This window comes from Clavelina lepadiformis, chromosome 5 (genome assembly GCF_947623445.1).
Source record: "Clavelina lepadiformis chromosome 5, kaClaLepa1.1, whole genome shotgun sequence".
Lineage (NCBI taxonomy): Eukaryota > Metazoa > Chordata > Ascidiacea > Aplousobranchia > Clavelinidae > Clavelina > Clavelina lepadiformis.
Genome location: NC_135244.1, coordinates 21817224 through 21836602, shown reverse-complemented (window position 1 = coordinate 21836602; position 19379 = coordinate 21817224). Strand labels below are relative to the sequence as shown.

The 19379-nt window shown below is 35.1% G+C and overlaps 3 protein-coding genes across 3 annotated transcripts; 2 read left to right on the top strand and 1 right to left on the bottom strand.

The window, feature by feature from the left end:
• The first annotated feature begins 386 nt into the window (after nt 1-386).
• On the top strand, nt 387-5378 carry LOC143459594 (uncharacterized). The gene is made up of 6 exons (XM_076956810.1): nt 387-516; nt 3483-3682; nt 3837-4651; nt 4766-4867; nt 5066-5252; nt 5354-5378. The coding sequence occupies exons 3-6, from the start codon at nt 3856-3858 to the stop codon at nt 5376-5378; spliced, it is 1110 nt and encodes a 369-aa protein (XP_076812925.1). The 5' UTR covers nt 387-516; nt 3483-3682; nt 3837-3855.
• A 249-nt stretch (nt 5379-5627) lies between these two features.
• LOC143460004 (uncharacterized) lies at nt 5628-7840 on the top strand. The gene is made up of 2 exons (XM_076957353.1): nt 5628-5866; nt 6347-7840. The coding sequence occupies exons 1-2, from the start codon at nt 5635-5637 to the stop codon at nt 7180-7182; spliced, it is 1068 nt and encodes a 355-aa protein (XP_076813468.1). The 5' UTR covers nt 5628-5634; the 3' UTR covers nt 7183-7840.
• Nucleotides 7841-10324: 2484 nt separating this feature from the next.
• On the bottom strand, nt 10325-19264 carry LOC143461242 (uncharacterized). Its single transcript, XM_076959078.1, has 6 exons — nt 19138-19264; nt 15730-15932; nt 13993-14807; nt 13780-13881; nt 12787-13590; nt 10325-11763 (listed from the first exon to the last, which is right to left on the bottom strand). The coding sequence occupies exons 1-6, from the start codon at nt 19144-19146 to the stop codon at nt 10928-10930; spliced, it is 2769 nt and encodes a 922-aa protein (XP_076815193.1). The 5' UTR covers nt 19147-19264; the 3' UTR covers nt 10325-10927.
• Between the last annotated feature and the right edge of the window lie 115 nt (nt 19265-19379).

Below are 19379 nucleotides of genomic sequence, written 5' to 3'. Positions count from 1 at the left end.
ACGTCTCTTTGTAGTGTTTTTGATAGTTAGGGATTGGCTATTAGGCTAAGTAGTCTCAAATTCGTGGTCGTTGTCACATTATCTTATTATAGGAAGCTAATGTAAAAAAAATTAGTAAATAAATTTACTAAGTTTGGTAATTTACTAAGCCTAATAATTAGAAATATTTAACATGTAATAAATGAAATGAACAACCCTTAAAATCTTTGGTTATTTAATATTTAACTAAATTGTGTTGTACTTTGAACAAAGCGTTGTTTACATTGCGCAGTTGTCACAAGACGGCTTGGCAAAACATTTCTTCCTGCTGAAGGACAAATGTAAATAAAGAACAAATTTTGTAACAAAAGCATCCCAGCTTGAGCGGAGATTGCTACCGTGGTAAGTTTTTGTTGACTAGAGCGTTCAAAAAGTTAATAGAAAAATCTGGTTGGTTCAAGACGAGCTGTGTCCTTGATTTAGAAGTTAGTTTTTTAAAAAGGAATTTGTTGCTAAACTTTGATCAAGATGGCAGAGGTAAGAATAGTTCAATTATGTGACTTGAATCAATTCATGTTTTTGTGAATAGCGTTCAAATCCATTGACAAGTGGCCTTTCGTGTTTTCAACGCTTTTTTATGTGACGTTACTATTACGTCAGCATGGTCCGACTAAACCTTATGCACCGGGCGACAAATTTAAATTCGCGGGTGAAATTTTATTCGAGTTTAAATGCTTAAAGTGCTATTAGTTTTATCCAAACCTGCAATTAAAGGATGTGACATTTAGTTGGACGAGCTTGTGTTTTTGATTTAAGCGAATGTAATTGGTGATAAAGCGCTTGATTTTCCGTAGGCAAAAAGTATTGCACATAAAGTTCCAATGGCTTAAACATTTCCGGACAGAACACAGAAAATATCAAATAAACCATTTATTGAAGAAATGCATTCCGACACACTCATGTTTTTGAGCGGCTTGAACGCTTTTTGAAGCGTCTCTTAAACTCGATTCTTGTTGCGCTGCTCACGGTAATGGAGGATGATATTACATTTATTAGAAGAACCATCGCCGAGTTGAACTTGTTCAAATGTTATTCTGAGACATAAGATAAACGTACATTTCAAAGCCAGAAGATTTAGTAAACTTTCTTTTACATTTTGGTTACGAACCTTACAATACGACTGCTAGGAACATGTTTACTCGACTTTACAAAAAGTCAGGCGAACAAACAAAATTAAATTTAAATGGGCGATAACAAACAAAGCAGTAAAACTTTGAGAAAACTCTGTAAGATCATCACATTGTTTGCCCTTTTAGATTTAATTCTGTTTTTTTTTCCTGAAAATAAGAGTTTACCTTAGGTCAACAACCTTAAAGTCTAGATGCGAAACTTTTGTTTGACTAGGACAATGCGCTGTAATGCTCCTGTTTAAGACAGATTTGTGAGATTCTAAATAGGCCTGGTGCAGGCGACCTGATAACAGGATAAACCAATAATAACAAGTTAAACACTTTCGACATGCTTAGTATATCTACAGAAGCCGAAGACTGTTACTTTAACCATGATTTGGATCGGTGGAATCTGTGCTTATTAAATCGTTTGCTTTCCTGCTCATGTAAGATCCTGTGATGTGACGTGTCTGATATTTTAAGCCAACCTAAAACAATTAACCCCGACACTCCATAAGACACTACAAAGTATCTTATTGTTCGTGTGATTGTAGTAAATTGTAATGCACCCGTAAATACTTGATCTACTCAAAAGCAGCCTATTGGCTGTGCATTATTGGCTACACAGTATAGATACTGCATAAAGTTTTTTTTGTAGAAGAAATGTGGCCATTTTATTTCAGCTTAAACATTTGGGACATATTAATCATACAAAACAAGCAAGTTATTGAAATGAACCTTGATACTGTACTGTATTTTAAAACATACTTCTGAAAAATGGCATGAAATAATGCACAGCTGTTCTATGATAATTGTTCTATGTTTGATAATGAACAAACAAAGTGCATGTGTGGACGTGTGGTGTAAGCAGTAAAAAATAAAGGGGTTATTTCCATAAGAACTCTACTAAAATCTTTGGCTGACCATGAGTTTACCACCGAGTGCACATTACAACTGCACATACACACATACAAAATGGTAGTGAGCAATAAGCATATACAAGTACGGCAGTGAACACGTTAACCGTAAGAGTGATTGCTTGCCTACAACGCTTAGGTGGTTGATTTTAGAGCGAATGCCTGTCCGGGACACTTCATCCCATTTGGGCCATTAGACGGTTTTATCTAAAGGGGCATTTTGGACACAACGAAATATCTATTCCCTAAAATATAGACGTGTACATGAGAATTCGTAATGCGCTGTGTGGGCGATTAAGCTTAGAAAATAACGATGAGGATACAAACACATTACTAAGTGTGTTAGAACTATAACTATATAAGCTATATAACTGTAAGGACCATCGTGAAATGAAAAAGTGTTGAACATAGCTAAATATTTGCCACAACACAGCCTTAAATATCAATGTAGATCGAAAATATGTTTTAGCTGTTGTGAAGCTTCATTACAAATATATTTCAAATACCAAAAAAAGCTAAATCTTACAGGTCTTGTAATCTTTGACAAACCAATGATTTGAGATTTCTTCCATCCCTGCTGTTAGTTGTTGGTGACAAATATTTTCTTAACCCTATTCTAACTAGGCTTGGCTTCTCCCGCACACTGTCATAGCAAAACGTGGCGTACAGTTGCATTGATTGCTGTAGAAACTTGAAATTTGGTGACTTTTCCTAAAAAATGTTCAGCTATCTGTCAATGTTTGTTTGATAAAGTTGGATTTTGTAATTTTGAAGTTATTGCGATATTTTCATAATTTTTCTCTGCTTTGCTCTGCTCTCCGCATTGAAGCGTATTACTCATTTACGCACCAATAACTCGACTAACTACTCTCTTTCCTTCTCTTCTCGCGGTCAGCTGGTTTTCCGCACAGCGGGGACGCGGCGTAACAAGAAGAATTTCTAGAAATGTGTCACTTTTAGAAATACTTAATTTACACAAAATTCACTTTCTTTAGTTTTACAATTATGATGTATACAGGAAGCCAGATGATTTTTCTACTAACCTGTCAAAATCCGATCAGTTTACGACGTATAGTTTTCTAGTAATTAACGATTGAAAATGTGTGTGCGGGGTCGGCCACACCTAGTTTTTTAGTAAACTCGCAAGCCTGGTTAGGATAGGGTTAACTAACGGTGCCTATACCAGAATATAATTGCTTACCTTTGCTGACTTCATACTTTTTGAGTTTTTGACAGCACCGTAAAATTTTACGTAAGAACTCATATTACAAAGAACTGTTAACCTTACAACATTCAAGGACTACATTGTGATGTAATGAAACTGTTTAATGATCTCCATTGTAGGAACACTTTTGATGAGGAACTGATGACGTTGCAAAGTAAATTAATAGTTATTAAACACAACATACATTTGCAGAAATCCACATCTTCTGAACAAGTTGATCCAGTTGCTCTTTTCAACGCTAATGAAATCATCTGCAATGAAAGAGATAACACTCTTGGAAGAGGAGGTTATGGAATAGTTCTTCTCGGTTTCCATCCTCGGCTTGGAAGATTAGCAATCAAATGTTAATTGCCTACAAAATCAGACAAAATAGCAGCTACATCAAAACTTAGGTATAGTTGAATTTATCATAACTTAAAAAGCATTGATGAGAATGCGAAAAAATCAAAGAAATGACAAAAATGAATGTTGCAAATTTGGATTACATTCACTATAAATCAAATACCATTGAAGATGCTCGAAGTTAACTATTTATTTCTTCTGCAGCTTAATCAAAGAGCTCCAGATGTTGCGTTTAGTTAAGAACGAGCACGTGGTGCGCATCGAGGGACTGCTTGAGTGGGAAGGATGTTTCTTCGGAATAGTCATGGAGCACATGCCAGGAGGATCACTTCAAGACTTGATCTTTCATCCTGTTCTTGACCGGATTTCACCTCCTCTTCTCTTACGGATTGGCTATGACGTTTCCGATGCTCTATCTCATCTTCACACAATCCTGAAAGATCGTAGAATCGCTCACGGTGATTTGAAACCAGCCAACATCCTCATGACTGCTGATCTTCGTTGCAAAGTTGCTGATTTTGGAGGAGCCGCTCTAGCTCGCTACACTGGATCGTTGGGAGCTGGACCTGACAACCCTGGAGAGGGAAATCAACTTACTTACTACTTTGCTGCTCCTGAAAGATTGGCGCCTGATTGTAACCGTTTGACAACCGCCATGGATGTGTACAGCTATGGCCTGATCCTACTGGTTGCCATCTGCAGGGTTTATCCTTCAGTATTTCATTCTACACAAAAACAGGAAATGATAAACAACTTGAAACAACATCTTCAATCGAAAGGCGATGACGTAGGGGTGAAAATTATCACCAGGTTGGAAACTGTACTTTGCAAATGTCTGGATTTCAACCCAAAAAATCGTCCATCTATGACCAATATAAAGAGTGAGCTTTTTACCTTTCTACAAACCATTGATGAAGGAGAGATGCAAGGATGTGTAGCTGAGATCTGCAGACAAATACGCATCCGGGATGATAAGCTGGATGAGAAAAACTGCAAAACGATTTCGGAAGTCATTGCAGGTAAAAATTTTATATCCGATTTTTTGAAAAGTCAGTAATTCAGTGATGTTAGCTTATCAACATCGATTGCATAATTCTTGCATGTGACTAAAATTGCAAACGGTTTTCATGAAGATTTACAGTCAACACTTGATGCCGACCGGCCAGATGAAATGCCCATCGCAAGACTCGCTAACGACGTGATGATTGCTGTTGTCATTGAGAACAAAATATCAGGTTTGACTTCTATTCACATATTTGACATGGATATTTCTTAAACGAAAGTTTATTTACGGTCATTGAAAACTTGCTGGAGAATTTGGGTAATAATAAATTGACTAAAATTAATGACTTAAAAAGTTTCACGTCAAACTACGAAAATTTTAATCAAATGCGTTTCGTCATAAAATAGCTTTTTTCGTATTTTTTCTATAGAGAAAACGTCCAATGTTGCTGAACGTGAAACCAACAATGAAAAATATTTTCTAAAATATTCCGACCATGGTTCCACCTGCAATTTCCAGTCAGTTACGAACCTTTTGCAATCTGTTAAATCTTTAATTACTGAAGGAAAATTTGACAACGCATTGGAAAGTTGTAAAGAGCTTCTGTTTACAACGAAGTCAATTAATATGAAAGCAGATGATTCAGAAATGCTAGCTTGTGACGTCATCAATATCGTCAAGAGTTTAGCAGAAGAAAAACCTTCCTTAATTTTATTAGAACTAATAGAAATGGCAAACCGTAAGTTAGTAGTGACTGTGCCAGCAACCAAACTTAATTTTATTCAAAAATTTGCTCGATGCGCACAAATGACCGCAAGTTACGGTGACGTCAAGCATCAGAAAGACATGTCCGGTCGTGTGCTTGAATTTACCAATAATCTCATTGAATCCCTTTCATCACTTTCATGTGAAGGCAAACAAATGGTGGTAAAAGCTAAAGCATCTTGCTGGAAATGCAAAGCTGCGTGTTATGGAATACTTGACAACAAAGATCATGAAATGGAACTAAACCTGCAAAGTGTTACCTTGATAGAAAAGGAACTTGGAGACAAATGCCAGATGTCCAGGGAATATGCTGCTTCCTGCAATAATTTAGCCAATAACTACAAAGATAAAGATCAACTTGAAATGGCTGAAACTTACTATCTGAAATCATTTGATGCTGACAAGAAAGTAACAGATTATGAAAATGAGAAAGTGAAACTAAAGCAAATCAACATCACGATCTGGAGTAAGTGTCATAAGCTATTATGCGGATGCACAATGCGACATTTAAAAATACATTGAGCAAGATATTGATGCGTATTTTATAATTGAAAAAGACTGCATGCAATTTGATAACATATAACCTGTGTGTCTCAGCCGATGTAAACTACGATTACTTTCATGTCTTGCGTTCTCTGTTTGTTGGTTATAAATTTTTGTAAAACTGATTTTTGTGTGGTCAGGGCCAGAAAAGCAAATGTCTTGTACGTGCGCGCGCGCGTTTTATCACGAAGCGCTTTCGTTAATAATTAATCTGCTCTTCAACAATTTCCGTTTTACTTGCGCTAAATTTGAGTATAATAACTCTTTATCACAGAAATACCTGCTCACTATACACTTCAGTTTGTAACGTGTTGTTATTCTTCGAGTAGGCTACCAGTAAATATGTGACCATATGCTTAACGGCAAATAGACTACTTATCATCACATTTATTTTTTTGTATAGATATGTGCAACTTATATGAAAACAATCCTTCTATGACGATGAGTAAAGCAAGAGAGATCTACAAATATCTTCAAACCAAGCAACATCTACCAGGATTTCGTCAACTGGAGTCCAAACTACTTTTACTGCGCCTCGCACTTCTTTTGAATGAGTTGGCCGATGCAAAAATTCAGTGTTATGACGTCATATCGATGTCAAACAATACACCCTTGACCCCGATAAAGTGTGAACAAATGTGTTGGGACATAAAAGGTGTCGCAGTTCTATTTTTTCATCACAACAACGATTATCTTGCTGTGTCACTATTACAATATGGAATCAACTTGTGTAAGCTTATTTCCAATCCGCTTGACAAACTAGAACAACTTTTGAATCTCTCTGGTTGCATAGTGGATCGAGTGAATGAACGCACGTTTGAATCTGCCCAACAAATTGCCATTATTACGTCATCATTTATTCCTCTGTGCAAGGAGATGATCAACATGACCAGAGAATGCAGAGCAGAAGAAGAGCTCAACAAACAGATTTATGTAAGTCTCCAGCTAAAGTACATAAGTCATTGTTATCTCCAGACAAAAGATTTCCATCAATCCCTGGCAACAGCAAGTGAAGCTTTTCGAATTTTACCAGAAGATCTAAGCGAGTTTAAACAACCACGAGATGTCACTGTTAGTCAGTTGGATTTCGTCATCGGTGTTTCTCATTACAACCTTGACCACTTTGATCTTGGAAAATCTGCTCTTGAAAAAGCGATGAAAGCTTTCAAAGATACCAACAAAGCTAATTATGACACTGCTCTTGAAAACTTAACTTACTGGGAAAAGAGAAGAAAGTAATCTTGCATGGAAGTGTTTTCTAAAATTTTTACTTAAATCAAATATTACAAAGAAAGTCGCTAAAAAATCCAAGACAAACTATTTTTAACTTTTATTCTGCAACAACTTGTGTTGCTGGAATGAGATTCATTGCTTTGCTTTTATCATATCAAAGCCACCAACGCATTAAAATTTAAAAGCACAGGCGTTTGATGAATGATGAAAAGATATTTTGGAAATCTATATTAACAAAGAACAACAATAAAAAATAACAGATGAAATTTACATTTATGTTGATCTTTAATTGCTCTTTAATGTATGTTCGAATCACATTTCATAGAAATAGCTCTTTCCATTTGCAAATCCTCATGTTTGTTTCCGCAAATCATTTTTTATCTGTTTGTTCATTGGTTGCCACTATTTCACTTAAACAGTTTGTGCGTTCGAAGCTCAGTTTTACAGTTGTTTGTTAACCTAACGTTAATGTTATGACGTAGTATCCTAAACCCAACCTAAAACTACTTTCCACGAATACAGTTAGTTGAAGGCAAGCTTTGCATATAAAGAAATTTCTTTACTCTTCACCTTGTATACATTTGCACAATTTACTGTGCTTTGATTCAAGCTTTACTGTTGATTATGTGTAATTAATATACTCTGATAACCTTTGTTTATGGCATGTCACTTTGTGAATTATTACTAATCACTTTGTAAATAAAATCTCTTTACAAAAGAAATATTATTATAACAAACATTTCAAAGCGCCCATGTTGCAGATGGCTGTCTTTATCTTATTTTCTAAAGCAAACTTTTACCAAAAAAAGTTCCTTTAATTGATGTAAATCGCCTTGTCTATAGTGGTCACGTGCAAAAACAACGCTATCAGATCCCTTGGCATACGCAAGGCAAGAGATTGGGAGTTAAAGCTTTTAAGCTAAAAGTCTCTACTTCACTGATTACATTTGTTCAAAGCTGTATGTTCATCTTCAGCTCCTTCTTCACCTCAAAGAAACCTAAATCATATCAAATATATATTCAAATTTAAATCTAACTTCAATGTTTTTTGCCCGACATGTCCTTTATCTTAACTTCCTACTTTATAACAAATGGCTGCGTCACCTGCTTTTAATGAAATGGTCACTCCAGATGATATGTCTTGAGAAAAACAACTTAATTTGATTAATGTGAACAATCAAAATATGTGAACTATGGTTAAGTATTGCACATCCGAGAAGCAAGTCAAGTCTCTAGCCTTGAATAAACCAATGTTCTGGTTTCAATAAACGTAATATTGGTATAATTAGAGTCAAAGATCTCTTGACCATTCACTGACGAATTTTGCATTTATGGCGTTAGTGCCCCAACTAGTGGCAATCACAAAATGGTTAATTATAAAATTGTCAAGCCTCTAATGCTGATTTGCAACTAACACTAGCGGTTTAATTCAAGTTGTGCAAAATTTTCAATTAGGATTTTATGCTTAAAAATCTGCTTTTGTCAAGGAATCTACTGTGTTTTTCTTCTTTGAGTATTGGCTGTTCATATGCCCGGATTTATTTAGATATGAAAAGCAAAAAGGTTTTTCTGATAAACAGAACCAAATAAATTATTATGTGTGACAATCCTTACTTGCACAAAGATTATAACTAGAATCATCACCGAGTTTTAGTCGTGCAAAGACTCGTCATTTCCGTCGATAAAGATTATCATATCACAGCAGCTCCGACGATAATAACGATATATTTTATTCAGAACTGCATTGCACAATATGACACAGTTGACCACTTGATGTTGACAATGGGCAATTCGGATGGCATTTTACGCTGACGAATGAGAGCTTGGCGCAACATATTCATTTCTAAGCAGTAATTTCGTTAAAGTGGTTAATTGCATATATAGTTCTCATTCATGTTGTCTTTTGCCATTGTTTCCATAACACATCGCCTTTGCGCTTCCAGAGAGATCATTTGTTTTTAATCGCGATTTCCTAGTTTTCATAATAAGCTGCTGACGCTGATTCTATGAGATTGTTCGCGAATTGAAGTGAGTGACTGGATGTGAGTTTCTTTAAAGTTAAACCGATTGTTTGAGATCTTGCTTCTAATGCAAAGCCAAAAGCTCTGTGGACAACATTATTGAGCCTGGTGCTGGAGGACGGAACGTGCTTAGGCAAAGTCTCAAAAGAAATAAAAACTGAGCAAAATTTAGCATTTAATTATACATAGAATTTACTTTATTTAGGATACCAGTGATTTCAATAAAATCAGCATCAAGCTCCTTTTAACCAAAAGTATAGTTGACGTCATCAAAGAAATAAGATTCCTACAGGCTTTTACCGTCTCGTTATGATGCTTCTTGATAGTTTGAGAAACATCACGAAGTAGTCGGGATTCAGTGATTTCAATAAAATCAGCATCAAGCTCCTTTTAACCAAAAGTATAATTGACGTCATCAAAGAAATAAGATTCCTATAGGCTTTTACCGTCTCGTTATGATGTTTCTTGATAGTTTGAGAAACATCACGAAGTAGTCGGGATTTTGTGGTCGCTGTCACATAAGATTATTCTAGGAAGCATGTTTTATTGTAGATGTTATATCCAGTAATGAGGCCGCGTCTTTGCTTTGTATTGATCCTGTGGAAATAACAAAACCAGCAATGTTTAATAGTTAGTGCATGGGTCCACATTTGGAATGCCTAATAAATTTAGTCTAACTAAGTTTGGTGAACAATTAGAAACATTTATAATTTAATAAATGAGACGAGCTTTGGCTGTTTAATATCTAACTAACGTACCCAATGTCATAAGTAGGCAAGAAAGGAAATTTTGAGAAAAGAACATTGGTTCTAATCAGGTTCAAGTCAAGTTACTTTGAGGTGAACAAAGAGATGCGAAAAAGTCGTTTTCCTTGGGTATGTCAAGGGATATTATAGTGACGTCAGCCAAAGCGGTTTGCAACAATGCAAGAAACTTTCAATAGATTTTAGAAAACCAAATAGTGACTGATACCTACATTGTCTTAAGAAAACTTAAAGCAATCTGCTTTCGATTTCGTCCACATTCTACAACATCAGCGTTTTGCAATGTTTTTTACAAAAATAATTGTTTTGTAAACAGTTTATTCACAGGATGGTTAGTAATAATTCACAAAACGAAATGCCGTGAAGAAAAGTTACACATGAATCAAAGCACAACAAGCGTTGTACATGTATACAAGATTAAGAGTAAAACAGTTTGGCATGCAGAGATTGCTTTCAAATAATCGAATTAATAGTGCGGTTCTGATTAATAAATAGCTTATAAAAATAACAAATTAAATACATCGCGTCTTAAAAACAGTGACTAACAGAATTAATCATAAATAGGTTTTACTTTAACAGCGATTTCAAAGCGTTAAACAAGATGCACACAATTGTTTGAGAATCTTTAGGGATTACATAATTAAGCAAAAAAATAAACTTTCATGCGATCATACAAATGCGAAAATTAATCTCTGTAAAATGAATAAATCATGACATTAAAGAGCAATAAAGTCAAATATAATTTCATCTGTTGTTTATTGTTATTGTTTAGTCATATGGATTTTTACAATTTAATTTCATCAAAGCCAGCATTTTGAAATCTTAATGCGTAGGCGGCTTTGGTACAATAATTAAAGCGATAAATCTCATCCAAACAATACAAGTTTGGATGTGAGAACAAGTAAAAGTTGGAAACAGTTCGATCTTGCAGTTTTTATGCAATATTTGAGTTTAGTTAACATTCAATTACTTTCTTCTCTTTTCCCAGTAAGTTAAGTATTCAAGAGCAGTGTTATACTTAGCTTTGTTGGTATCTTTCAAAACTTCCATCGCTTTTTCAAGAGTGGATTTTCCAAGATCACAGTGGCCAAGGTTGTAAGTACAGACACCGATGATCATATTCAACTCACCCACAATGCCATCTCGTTGAGCTATAAATTTGCTTGGATCTTCCGGTAAAATTCGAAGAGCTTCATTTGCTTTTGCCAGGGATTGAGGGAAATTGTCTGCCTGGAGATAGCAATGACTTAGCTGCTTTAGCTGGAGACTTAAATAAATCTGTTTATGAAAGTCGTCTACTCCTCTGCATTCCTTGGTCAAGTAGATCGTCTCCTTGCATAGAGGAATAAACGATGACTTAATAATGGCAATTTGTTGGGCAGATTTAAACGTGGGTTCATTCACTCGATTCACTATGCAATCTGAGAAATGTAAAAGTTGTGCAAGTTTTTTGAACGGATTGGAAATAAGCTTGCACATGCTTAGTCCGTATTGTAATAATGGTATAGCAAGATGATCCTGGTTGTGATGAATATATGACATTGCGACACTTCTTATGTCAAAACAAACTGGTAGACGCATTCCTGGGGTCAACGAGGGTTTGTTTAACATCTTAATCACGTCACTGTAGTGAATTCTTGCATCGCCCCACACATTCAGAAGAAGTGCAAGACGCAGTGAGAGTAGTCTGGTCTCCAGTTGACGAAATTTTGATGGATGTTGTTGTGTAAGAAGATATTTGTAGATCTCTCTTGCTTTGCTCCACATCATAGAAGGATTTTTTTCATATAAGTTACAGACATCTATACAAATAAGTGAACGCGGTGATAAGTATTTGCAATCAGACATATAGCCGCGAGCAAGTAGAACTCTGATAAGTTCTTGATTGCACTCAAATTGATCCCAAATATAACAGAAAATAATTGAGTGAATTAATTATAATTATCAACAAAAGCGCTTTGTGAGTAAAGACACACAAATAAAGGACATTTGCTAAATTGGCATCGACCAGTGACCACATAAAAATCTGTTATAACTAGGGCGATTATTTTTTGACCTAAAACGAAAGTTTTTGACCTAAATATTGAAAATTTTAACAAAATTTGACATTAAAAAACTTTTTTTGACAAATTTTGACGTATGAAGAACTCAAGTATTTAAATTACGCATTATTGTACGAAAAGTTAAAATTTATTGTAGTAAAGAAGGGCAAAAATATGAACACAGACCTAGCTTATTCTGAAAAGGGAAATGAGCTAATTACAAATCACTGCCAAAAAAAACTGCAAATAAACACAACAAAAACTGTTCAATACATTTGTCTAAACACTCTAAACTAAAGATACTTGATGTATCTAAAGCAAAACCAAAGCAAGAGCTGATTCACAATAAGTAGACAATGGGCCATTTACAACAGTATAAAGTAGGCTACCAGGTGTACAATGTAAAATGACAAGTTGACCTACAGTGCACCCTCTACGACACCACGACAATGCAGTTTTTAAACAATTTTGACTTGGTAACAAATTGACTTTTTAAACAATTTTGATAATTTTTGACCTAACGCTGTAAATTTGACAAATTTGTGACTTTTTTTGACAAGTCAAAAAATAATCGCCCTAGTTATAACCAATGAACAGAAAACAGATGATATGAAGTTAATTGTAGCTTACATCGACAGAAACACATAGGTTGTGTTATCAAATAGCATGCTATCTTCTGCAATAATAGAATATGTGTATGTCTCTAGTTTAACGTTTTTATATCTTGACAATGTAATTTTATGATATTACATTGTGCATTCGAGTAATATTTTATACACTTACTTCTGATCGTGATGTTGATTGCCTTAACTTTCGATTCCTCAGTTTCAAAATCTGTTTTTTGGTAAGCTAAAGCATCAAATGATTTCAGAATGTAAGTTTTGGCCATTTCTAGTTGATCTTTTAATTCGTAGTTATTGGCCAAGTTATTGCAGGAAGCAGAATATTCCCTGGACATTTGGCATTTTTCGCCAAGTTCTTTGTCTATTAAAGTAATAACTTGCAAATATAATTCCATTTCACGATCTCTGTTGTTAAGATATCCGTAACACTCAGCTTTGCATTTCCAGCAAGATGCTTTAGCTTTTACAACCATTTCTTTGTCTTCACATGGAAGTGATGACATGGATTCCGTGAGATTGCTGACAAACTCAAGTACACGACTGGAAATGTTTTTTTGATACCTAACGTCATAGTACCTTGCAATCATTGAAGCACATCGAGCAAATTTCAAAATAAATTTGATTTGGGCAACTGGCGTAGTCACTATTAACTTCTGTTTTGCCATTTGTATTAGTTCTAATAAAATTAAGGAAGGTTTTTCGTCTGCTAAATTCTCGACGACATAAATGACATCATAGGTTAGCATTTCTGAATCCTTGGCTCTCAAATTAATTGACCTCGTTACAAACAGAAGCTCTTTACAACGTTTCAATGCGTTGTCAAAGTTTCGTTCAGTAATAAAACATCTAACAGATTGCAAAAGGTTCATAACTGACTGAAAATTATAGGTGGAACCATTGTCGGAATATTTTAGAAAACATTTGTCATTGTTGGATTCACGTTCAGCAACATTGGACGTTTTCTCTGCAAAAAATAGGTATTTTATGCAGAAACGCCTTTGATTAAATTTTTCACAACTTGACGTAGAATTGTTTTAAGTCATTAGTTTTAGTCAATTTATAAATGCCCAAATTCCCCAGCAAACTTTCAACTAACTAAAATAAATTTAATTTTCAGAAATACCAATATCAATTATGTGAATTGAAAACAAACCTGAGTTTTTGCGCTTAACGGCCACAGCATGCTTAACGTCGTTATTGAGTCTTGCGCTGGGTATTTTGTCAATCTGATCAGCAACCGGATTTGTTTCTAAACCTTTATGAAAATCGTTTGCAGTTTCATCATTGCATTGCTAATATGGTGGATGGAGTCACCTAACATTGCTGGATTACTATAAATCACAAAGTAGATGAAGTAATGTTTTACCTGCAATGACTTCCGAAATCGTTTTGCAGTTTTTCTCGTCCAGCTTATCATCCCGGATGCGTATTTGTCTGCAGATCTCAGCTACACATCCTTGCATCTTTCCTTCATCAATGGTTTGTAGAAAGGTAAAAAGCTCACTCTTTACTTTGGTCATAGATGGACGATTTTTTGGGTTCAAATCCAGACATTTGCAAAGTATAGTTTCCAACATGGTGATAATCTTCACCCCTACGTCATCGCCTTTCGATTGAAGATGTTGTTTTAAGTTGTTTATCATTTCCTGTTTTTGAGTAGAATGAAATACTGAAGGATAAACCCTGCAGATGGCAACCAGTAGGATCAGGCCATAGCTGTACACATCCATGGCCGTTGTCAAACGGTTACAACCAGGCACCAATCTTTCAGGAGCAGCAAAATAATTAGTAAGTTGATTGCCCTCTCCAGGTTTGTCAGGTCCAGCTCCCAACGATCCAGTGTAGCGAGCTAGAGCGGCTCCTCCAAAAACAGCAACTTTGCAACGAAGATCAGCAGTCAAGAGGATGTTGGCCGGTTTCAAATCACCGTGAGCGTTTCGACAATCTTTCAGGATTGTGTGCAGATGAGATAGAGCATCTGAAACGTCATAACCAATCCGCAAGAGAAGATGAGGTGGAATGCGGCCAAGAGCAGGATGAAAGATCAAGTCTTGAAGTGATCCTCCTGGCATGTGCTCCATGACTAACCCGAAGGGGCATCCTTTCCAGTCAAGCAATCCTTGAATGTGCACCACGTGCTTGTTCTTAACTAAATTAGAGACCTGGAGCTCTTTGATTAAGCTGCAGGAATACAAAATAAAGGCTTTTGCCAGTGGACGTAATTAGGGTTACTAAATAATCAAAGTTTTTAAAACAGATTTTCACCGAGCTTAATTATAAAAACACTGGTTTTAAGTGTGTTTTCCCCAATGTGTCAAAAACATGTTGAGGTGAATGCTACACAATAGTAATGAATATTAATCATAAGCCTTCAATGATTGTTAGATACGTTGGCATAGACCAGTTAAGACTATTAAAAAAGAGACATTCTTTCAAAAAGTGAAAAATGAAACAAGTGAAAAAATGCCAGCTCCAATTTCATCTTGACATCACATACACTGTGGCACTGCATATAGATTTACATTGTGCGATAGATATCATAACATTTATGGGCTTTGTGCCAGGATAGCATCACTTGTTTTTAGAAAGGCCATCTTTATATAGTAGTAAGTTAGCAATCGTTCTGTCAAGTGTCAACAATCAATTTCTCTGCAAAATTAATGGACCAGTAATATACAAGGCACTTTACATCATGTCTCAAACGTAAGTTAAAAGTTATATATCTGTTATTTTTGAAAACGGATCCGTTCCCAGGAGAGTTGAATGCATAAAAAAATAAGAAATCGTCCGAATCAGGTTATTCGTCCGATATTAAGTGATTATGCCAATTATGCATCACGTGCGAGGTCAACTGTATACTGTACTGGTATTGAAAACGCACCATCAAACGTCTAAGCGTATCAAATCACAAATACACAACAAACGTTTTTCTTAAAGGGCTTTCAGGAGCCTGGTTTTTAAGCTGAAAAACGAAATTTTGGTTTAAACTATTAAGTTTTTAAAAAATTGAGAACTTATTTTGCAATACTACGCGTGTTATACCTTGACTTTCACATCGGTGACTAATTTGGCATATTGTATACATTGCCTGCGTTCAACTGACCTAGATCGAGCAATATCAGTGGCTCTTCCAGACTTTTCAGGCAATAGACATTTGATGACTAATCTGTTTCCAGAACGAGGATGAAAACCCAGAAGAACCAGTCCATGAACTCCTCTTCCGAGGATGTAATCGATCGAGTTGCAGAAGATTTCATCTGCATTGCAAACACCTATCGGGTTTTCAGCTTCAGCAGATGACGACGCCTATAACATATTAACTGCATTAATTTATTGATATAATTCTAAGGAAGGAAGGAAGCCTTTTAAAAAATATACTGCGAAATATACTAAATAATATATACCGAATCAAAACGCCTGAAAATTAGAAACGAGGTGACATGTTCAATCAACCTTTCATACAACGATATTCAGTAAAGGGTATGCAATATGCTATTAACTGATAGGATCATATTTGCAGTGCCATGTTTTGCCCAAATGAACGCTTTCATAGATTTTAGTGTGAACATGCTGGATTGAGGAAAACAAACGCCATGTCCCGAATCATCTTCTAACGCAAACATGATTTGCTGTAGCACACAATTGAGCGAGTTACGCTTTCGCTTATACGCATAAAGTTATGCGATTACGTTTAACACAAATTTATAGCCATAACCTCACACAAACATAGTTTTATGGCGTGCCACATTCATATACAATGTGCTCGGAACATGCGTAAAAGTGCAGGTAGGAAAAATGACGACAAGCAAAAGAAGTCTCTTGGAGAAGGAAAGTATTTTTTAGGTCAATGTGTCAAAGTCAGATGCGATCATAATCGATCCAAGACTATAAGAAAATATTACAAGAGGAAAATTGTTGAATGTGCTGTTCAACTACAGAAAATGGGTTTTGTGCCATACGCATATGCGCAAGTTTTTATTATACCATGTGTAATCATTTTGGTTAAATGCCGAAACAAATTCCTAAAATTATAAAAGGTCAACATATAAGCTTAAGAAGAAAAAGCAAAAATTCTTAAATTCACGGCAAAATAGATCTGAATCGTCTAAGGCAGGGATGTCCAACCTGCGGCCACAGTGCGGCCCGCCTGAGATTTTTGTGCGGCCCGTTAGTCATTTTCACTCCAAAAATATGTACTTTATGTACCCATTTTTCTTGAAATTTAATAGGTTCTGCGGCCCATTGAATTATTTCAAGTGACAATGCGGCCCACTTTAATAAAAGGTTGGACATCCCTGGTCTAAGGTGTCAAAATGAAAGAAAAAACAAGTGTCGTAACTATAAGTTCAACGAAAGTGGTTTCATGAAAATACAAACATAGTTGACATAACATCGTACAGATGAGTGGTATGTTAATGCTAAAACTATACAAGGAACATATATCTATATATACCTACATATACCTATAATGAACATGTCATTTGTCAAAAGGGAGTTTTATGGTGTTTAAAAGCTGTAAAGATAGAAATTACAGACCTTTTTCCTTATACAAGGCTTGTTTGAACAATAAAAAGATGATTTCATGCTAACCTTTTTTAAAATTGACAAGGTTACTGTAATCATTGAAAAACTGCATGCGTATCTTTTAAAGCTGCCACAATTTCAACAAAAAAAAATCATACATTGGAAGCTATTTTTCAGTTTTTTCTTAATCCCACTTAAATGTTTTAACACAGGAAAAAAGGCTCATAACATTGCAAAATTTAGCTCCGCTAACTAGAAAATTAACATAATTGGTCAATGGATGACATTTTTGCTACTTAATGTCAGAACGTTGTCTGAAAAAGTCTACAGGTCCATTTTATAATAATACAGTCAATATTTTTTAAATTTGCAACTCATCCTTTTAGAATTTTTTTATGTTTCAGTATGTAAGAGACATAGGTGTGGAACGAAGATTGGCTTTCGTTCCATCGAAATCCATCAAATCACTCTTAAGATATTGCTGCTTATATTTTAGTCTCAAAAAACGCAGTTTTTGTAGAACATATTAGAAAAATTGCATAAACCGTTATTTTCATGGTATACAATAAAACAGAATATGTATTTCTATAGTTTTTTAGGCAAGGATTTCAAAAATCTGTTTTTTTTTTTTTAAAAAAAAAGAGGAAAACCACTGAAATTTAGTTTGCGTAATTAGCGTAATTTTAACGACTAATATCTCAGAAGGGCAAAAACATTTTTCACAAGATAAATTCCAAAATGTTAGAAAAGATTTGTTATACTTATGAAATTTTGACAGATATGTTTTGCTCTAAACTCCTTTAATTGAAACCCAAATATTACCATGGAAACCAAACACAGATTTCGCTTCAGCATTTGTACGGGTTAACTTATAAAGTTTGAGACAAAATTGCATCTTTTGGCGCATCTTTTGGCAACATCAAGTCAAGTCCTTCAGTACAAGTGATACTAGTCAAGTCGAGTCATTTGGTTAATAAGACTCAAGTCAAGTGAAGTAGATTAATATTTGAAACAAAGCTAAACAGCAAACAAAAACACTGTTTCTATCAGCCACAAACGTTTAGGATTATTACAGAATTTGTTTTATTTGGCTGTGACATACACATTCGAAGACAAATAAAATCATTTTAAGTTGAAGGGCTACTTTAACATATTCCGACCAAAGTCATTTTCGTACTTTCTTAGAAAGGGACTCGAGTCAATTCTAGTTTTTAAAAAAGTGACTCGACGAGATCTATAACCAAAATTTCAGAAAGGTTGTCAACCACTTTATCTAACTCCAATAAAACCTTTAACATCTAAATCAACTTTTTATAAACACGTTCTCTTAACCTAGCCGTCTATATTTAACAAGCTGTGTGACCTAAGGTGAAAAAATTATTTTTATCGTTAAATATTATACAAAATTGTTCGAAACGTGATGGGTGGGTCATCTAAGTTTTAAATATTTAGCCGCGATGTCGCATAAAGACATAGAAAAACTGTTATACAGTAATTCAGTGAATTAAAAATAATTTAAGCGAATAAAAAATCTCTGGCTACACTTGTTAAATTGACAGGAAATTACAGTTAAGTTTAGTTCTAGCATGAACTTAGGGGGTGATATTTTGGAATAGCCGCAAAAAAATCCTGTATCACTGATGCTCAACACAACAATAAGAAACGGTTCAGTTATTCTGTTTTCCTGTAGCTTTTATAAGTGCCAATTGCTTGCAAGATCCCACATAGCAGCGAGTTGTCCCTTATTTATTACAAAGAAACCTTGGCAGAAATTTTGCATAGCCTATTTGCTTGTCACAATAGCGCAGCACCATTTATACCCATTGACCTATTGTAGTTATTGCTTGAATCACAATCGTTATGCTTAAAAGTGCAAATCGCAACTGCAAGGTATAAAGGTACTGATAGCAACAATCGAAACATTCCAATAGCTGTTAATTTTGTACTTGTTTGGGAAAACTGAATCAAAGATGACGATTGTACTCACCTCAGACATACTTGTTGTTTTGTTATTTTCCTCACACACGCAAGCTTGCTTGAAACATATACTTGCTTAAATTATAGTATAATTACAAGTACACAATTACGACAACTGCCGAGTAAAAGATTTCAAGTCAAAGTTTTGTTCTTTAAACTAATCTCTAAGTTTAAATTTCCTACAATCAAAATATTTGGCGCCTTATTCCCTGTTAAAAGCAAGTTTCCCGCCAAACGATACGATGTGACAAA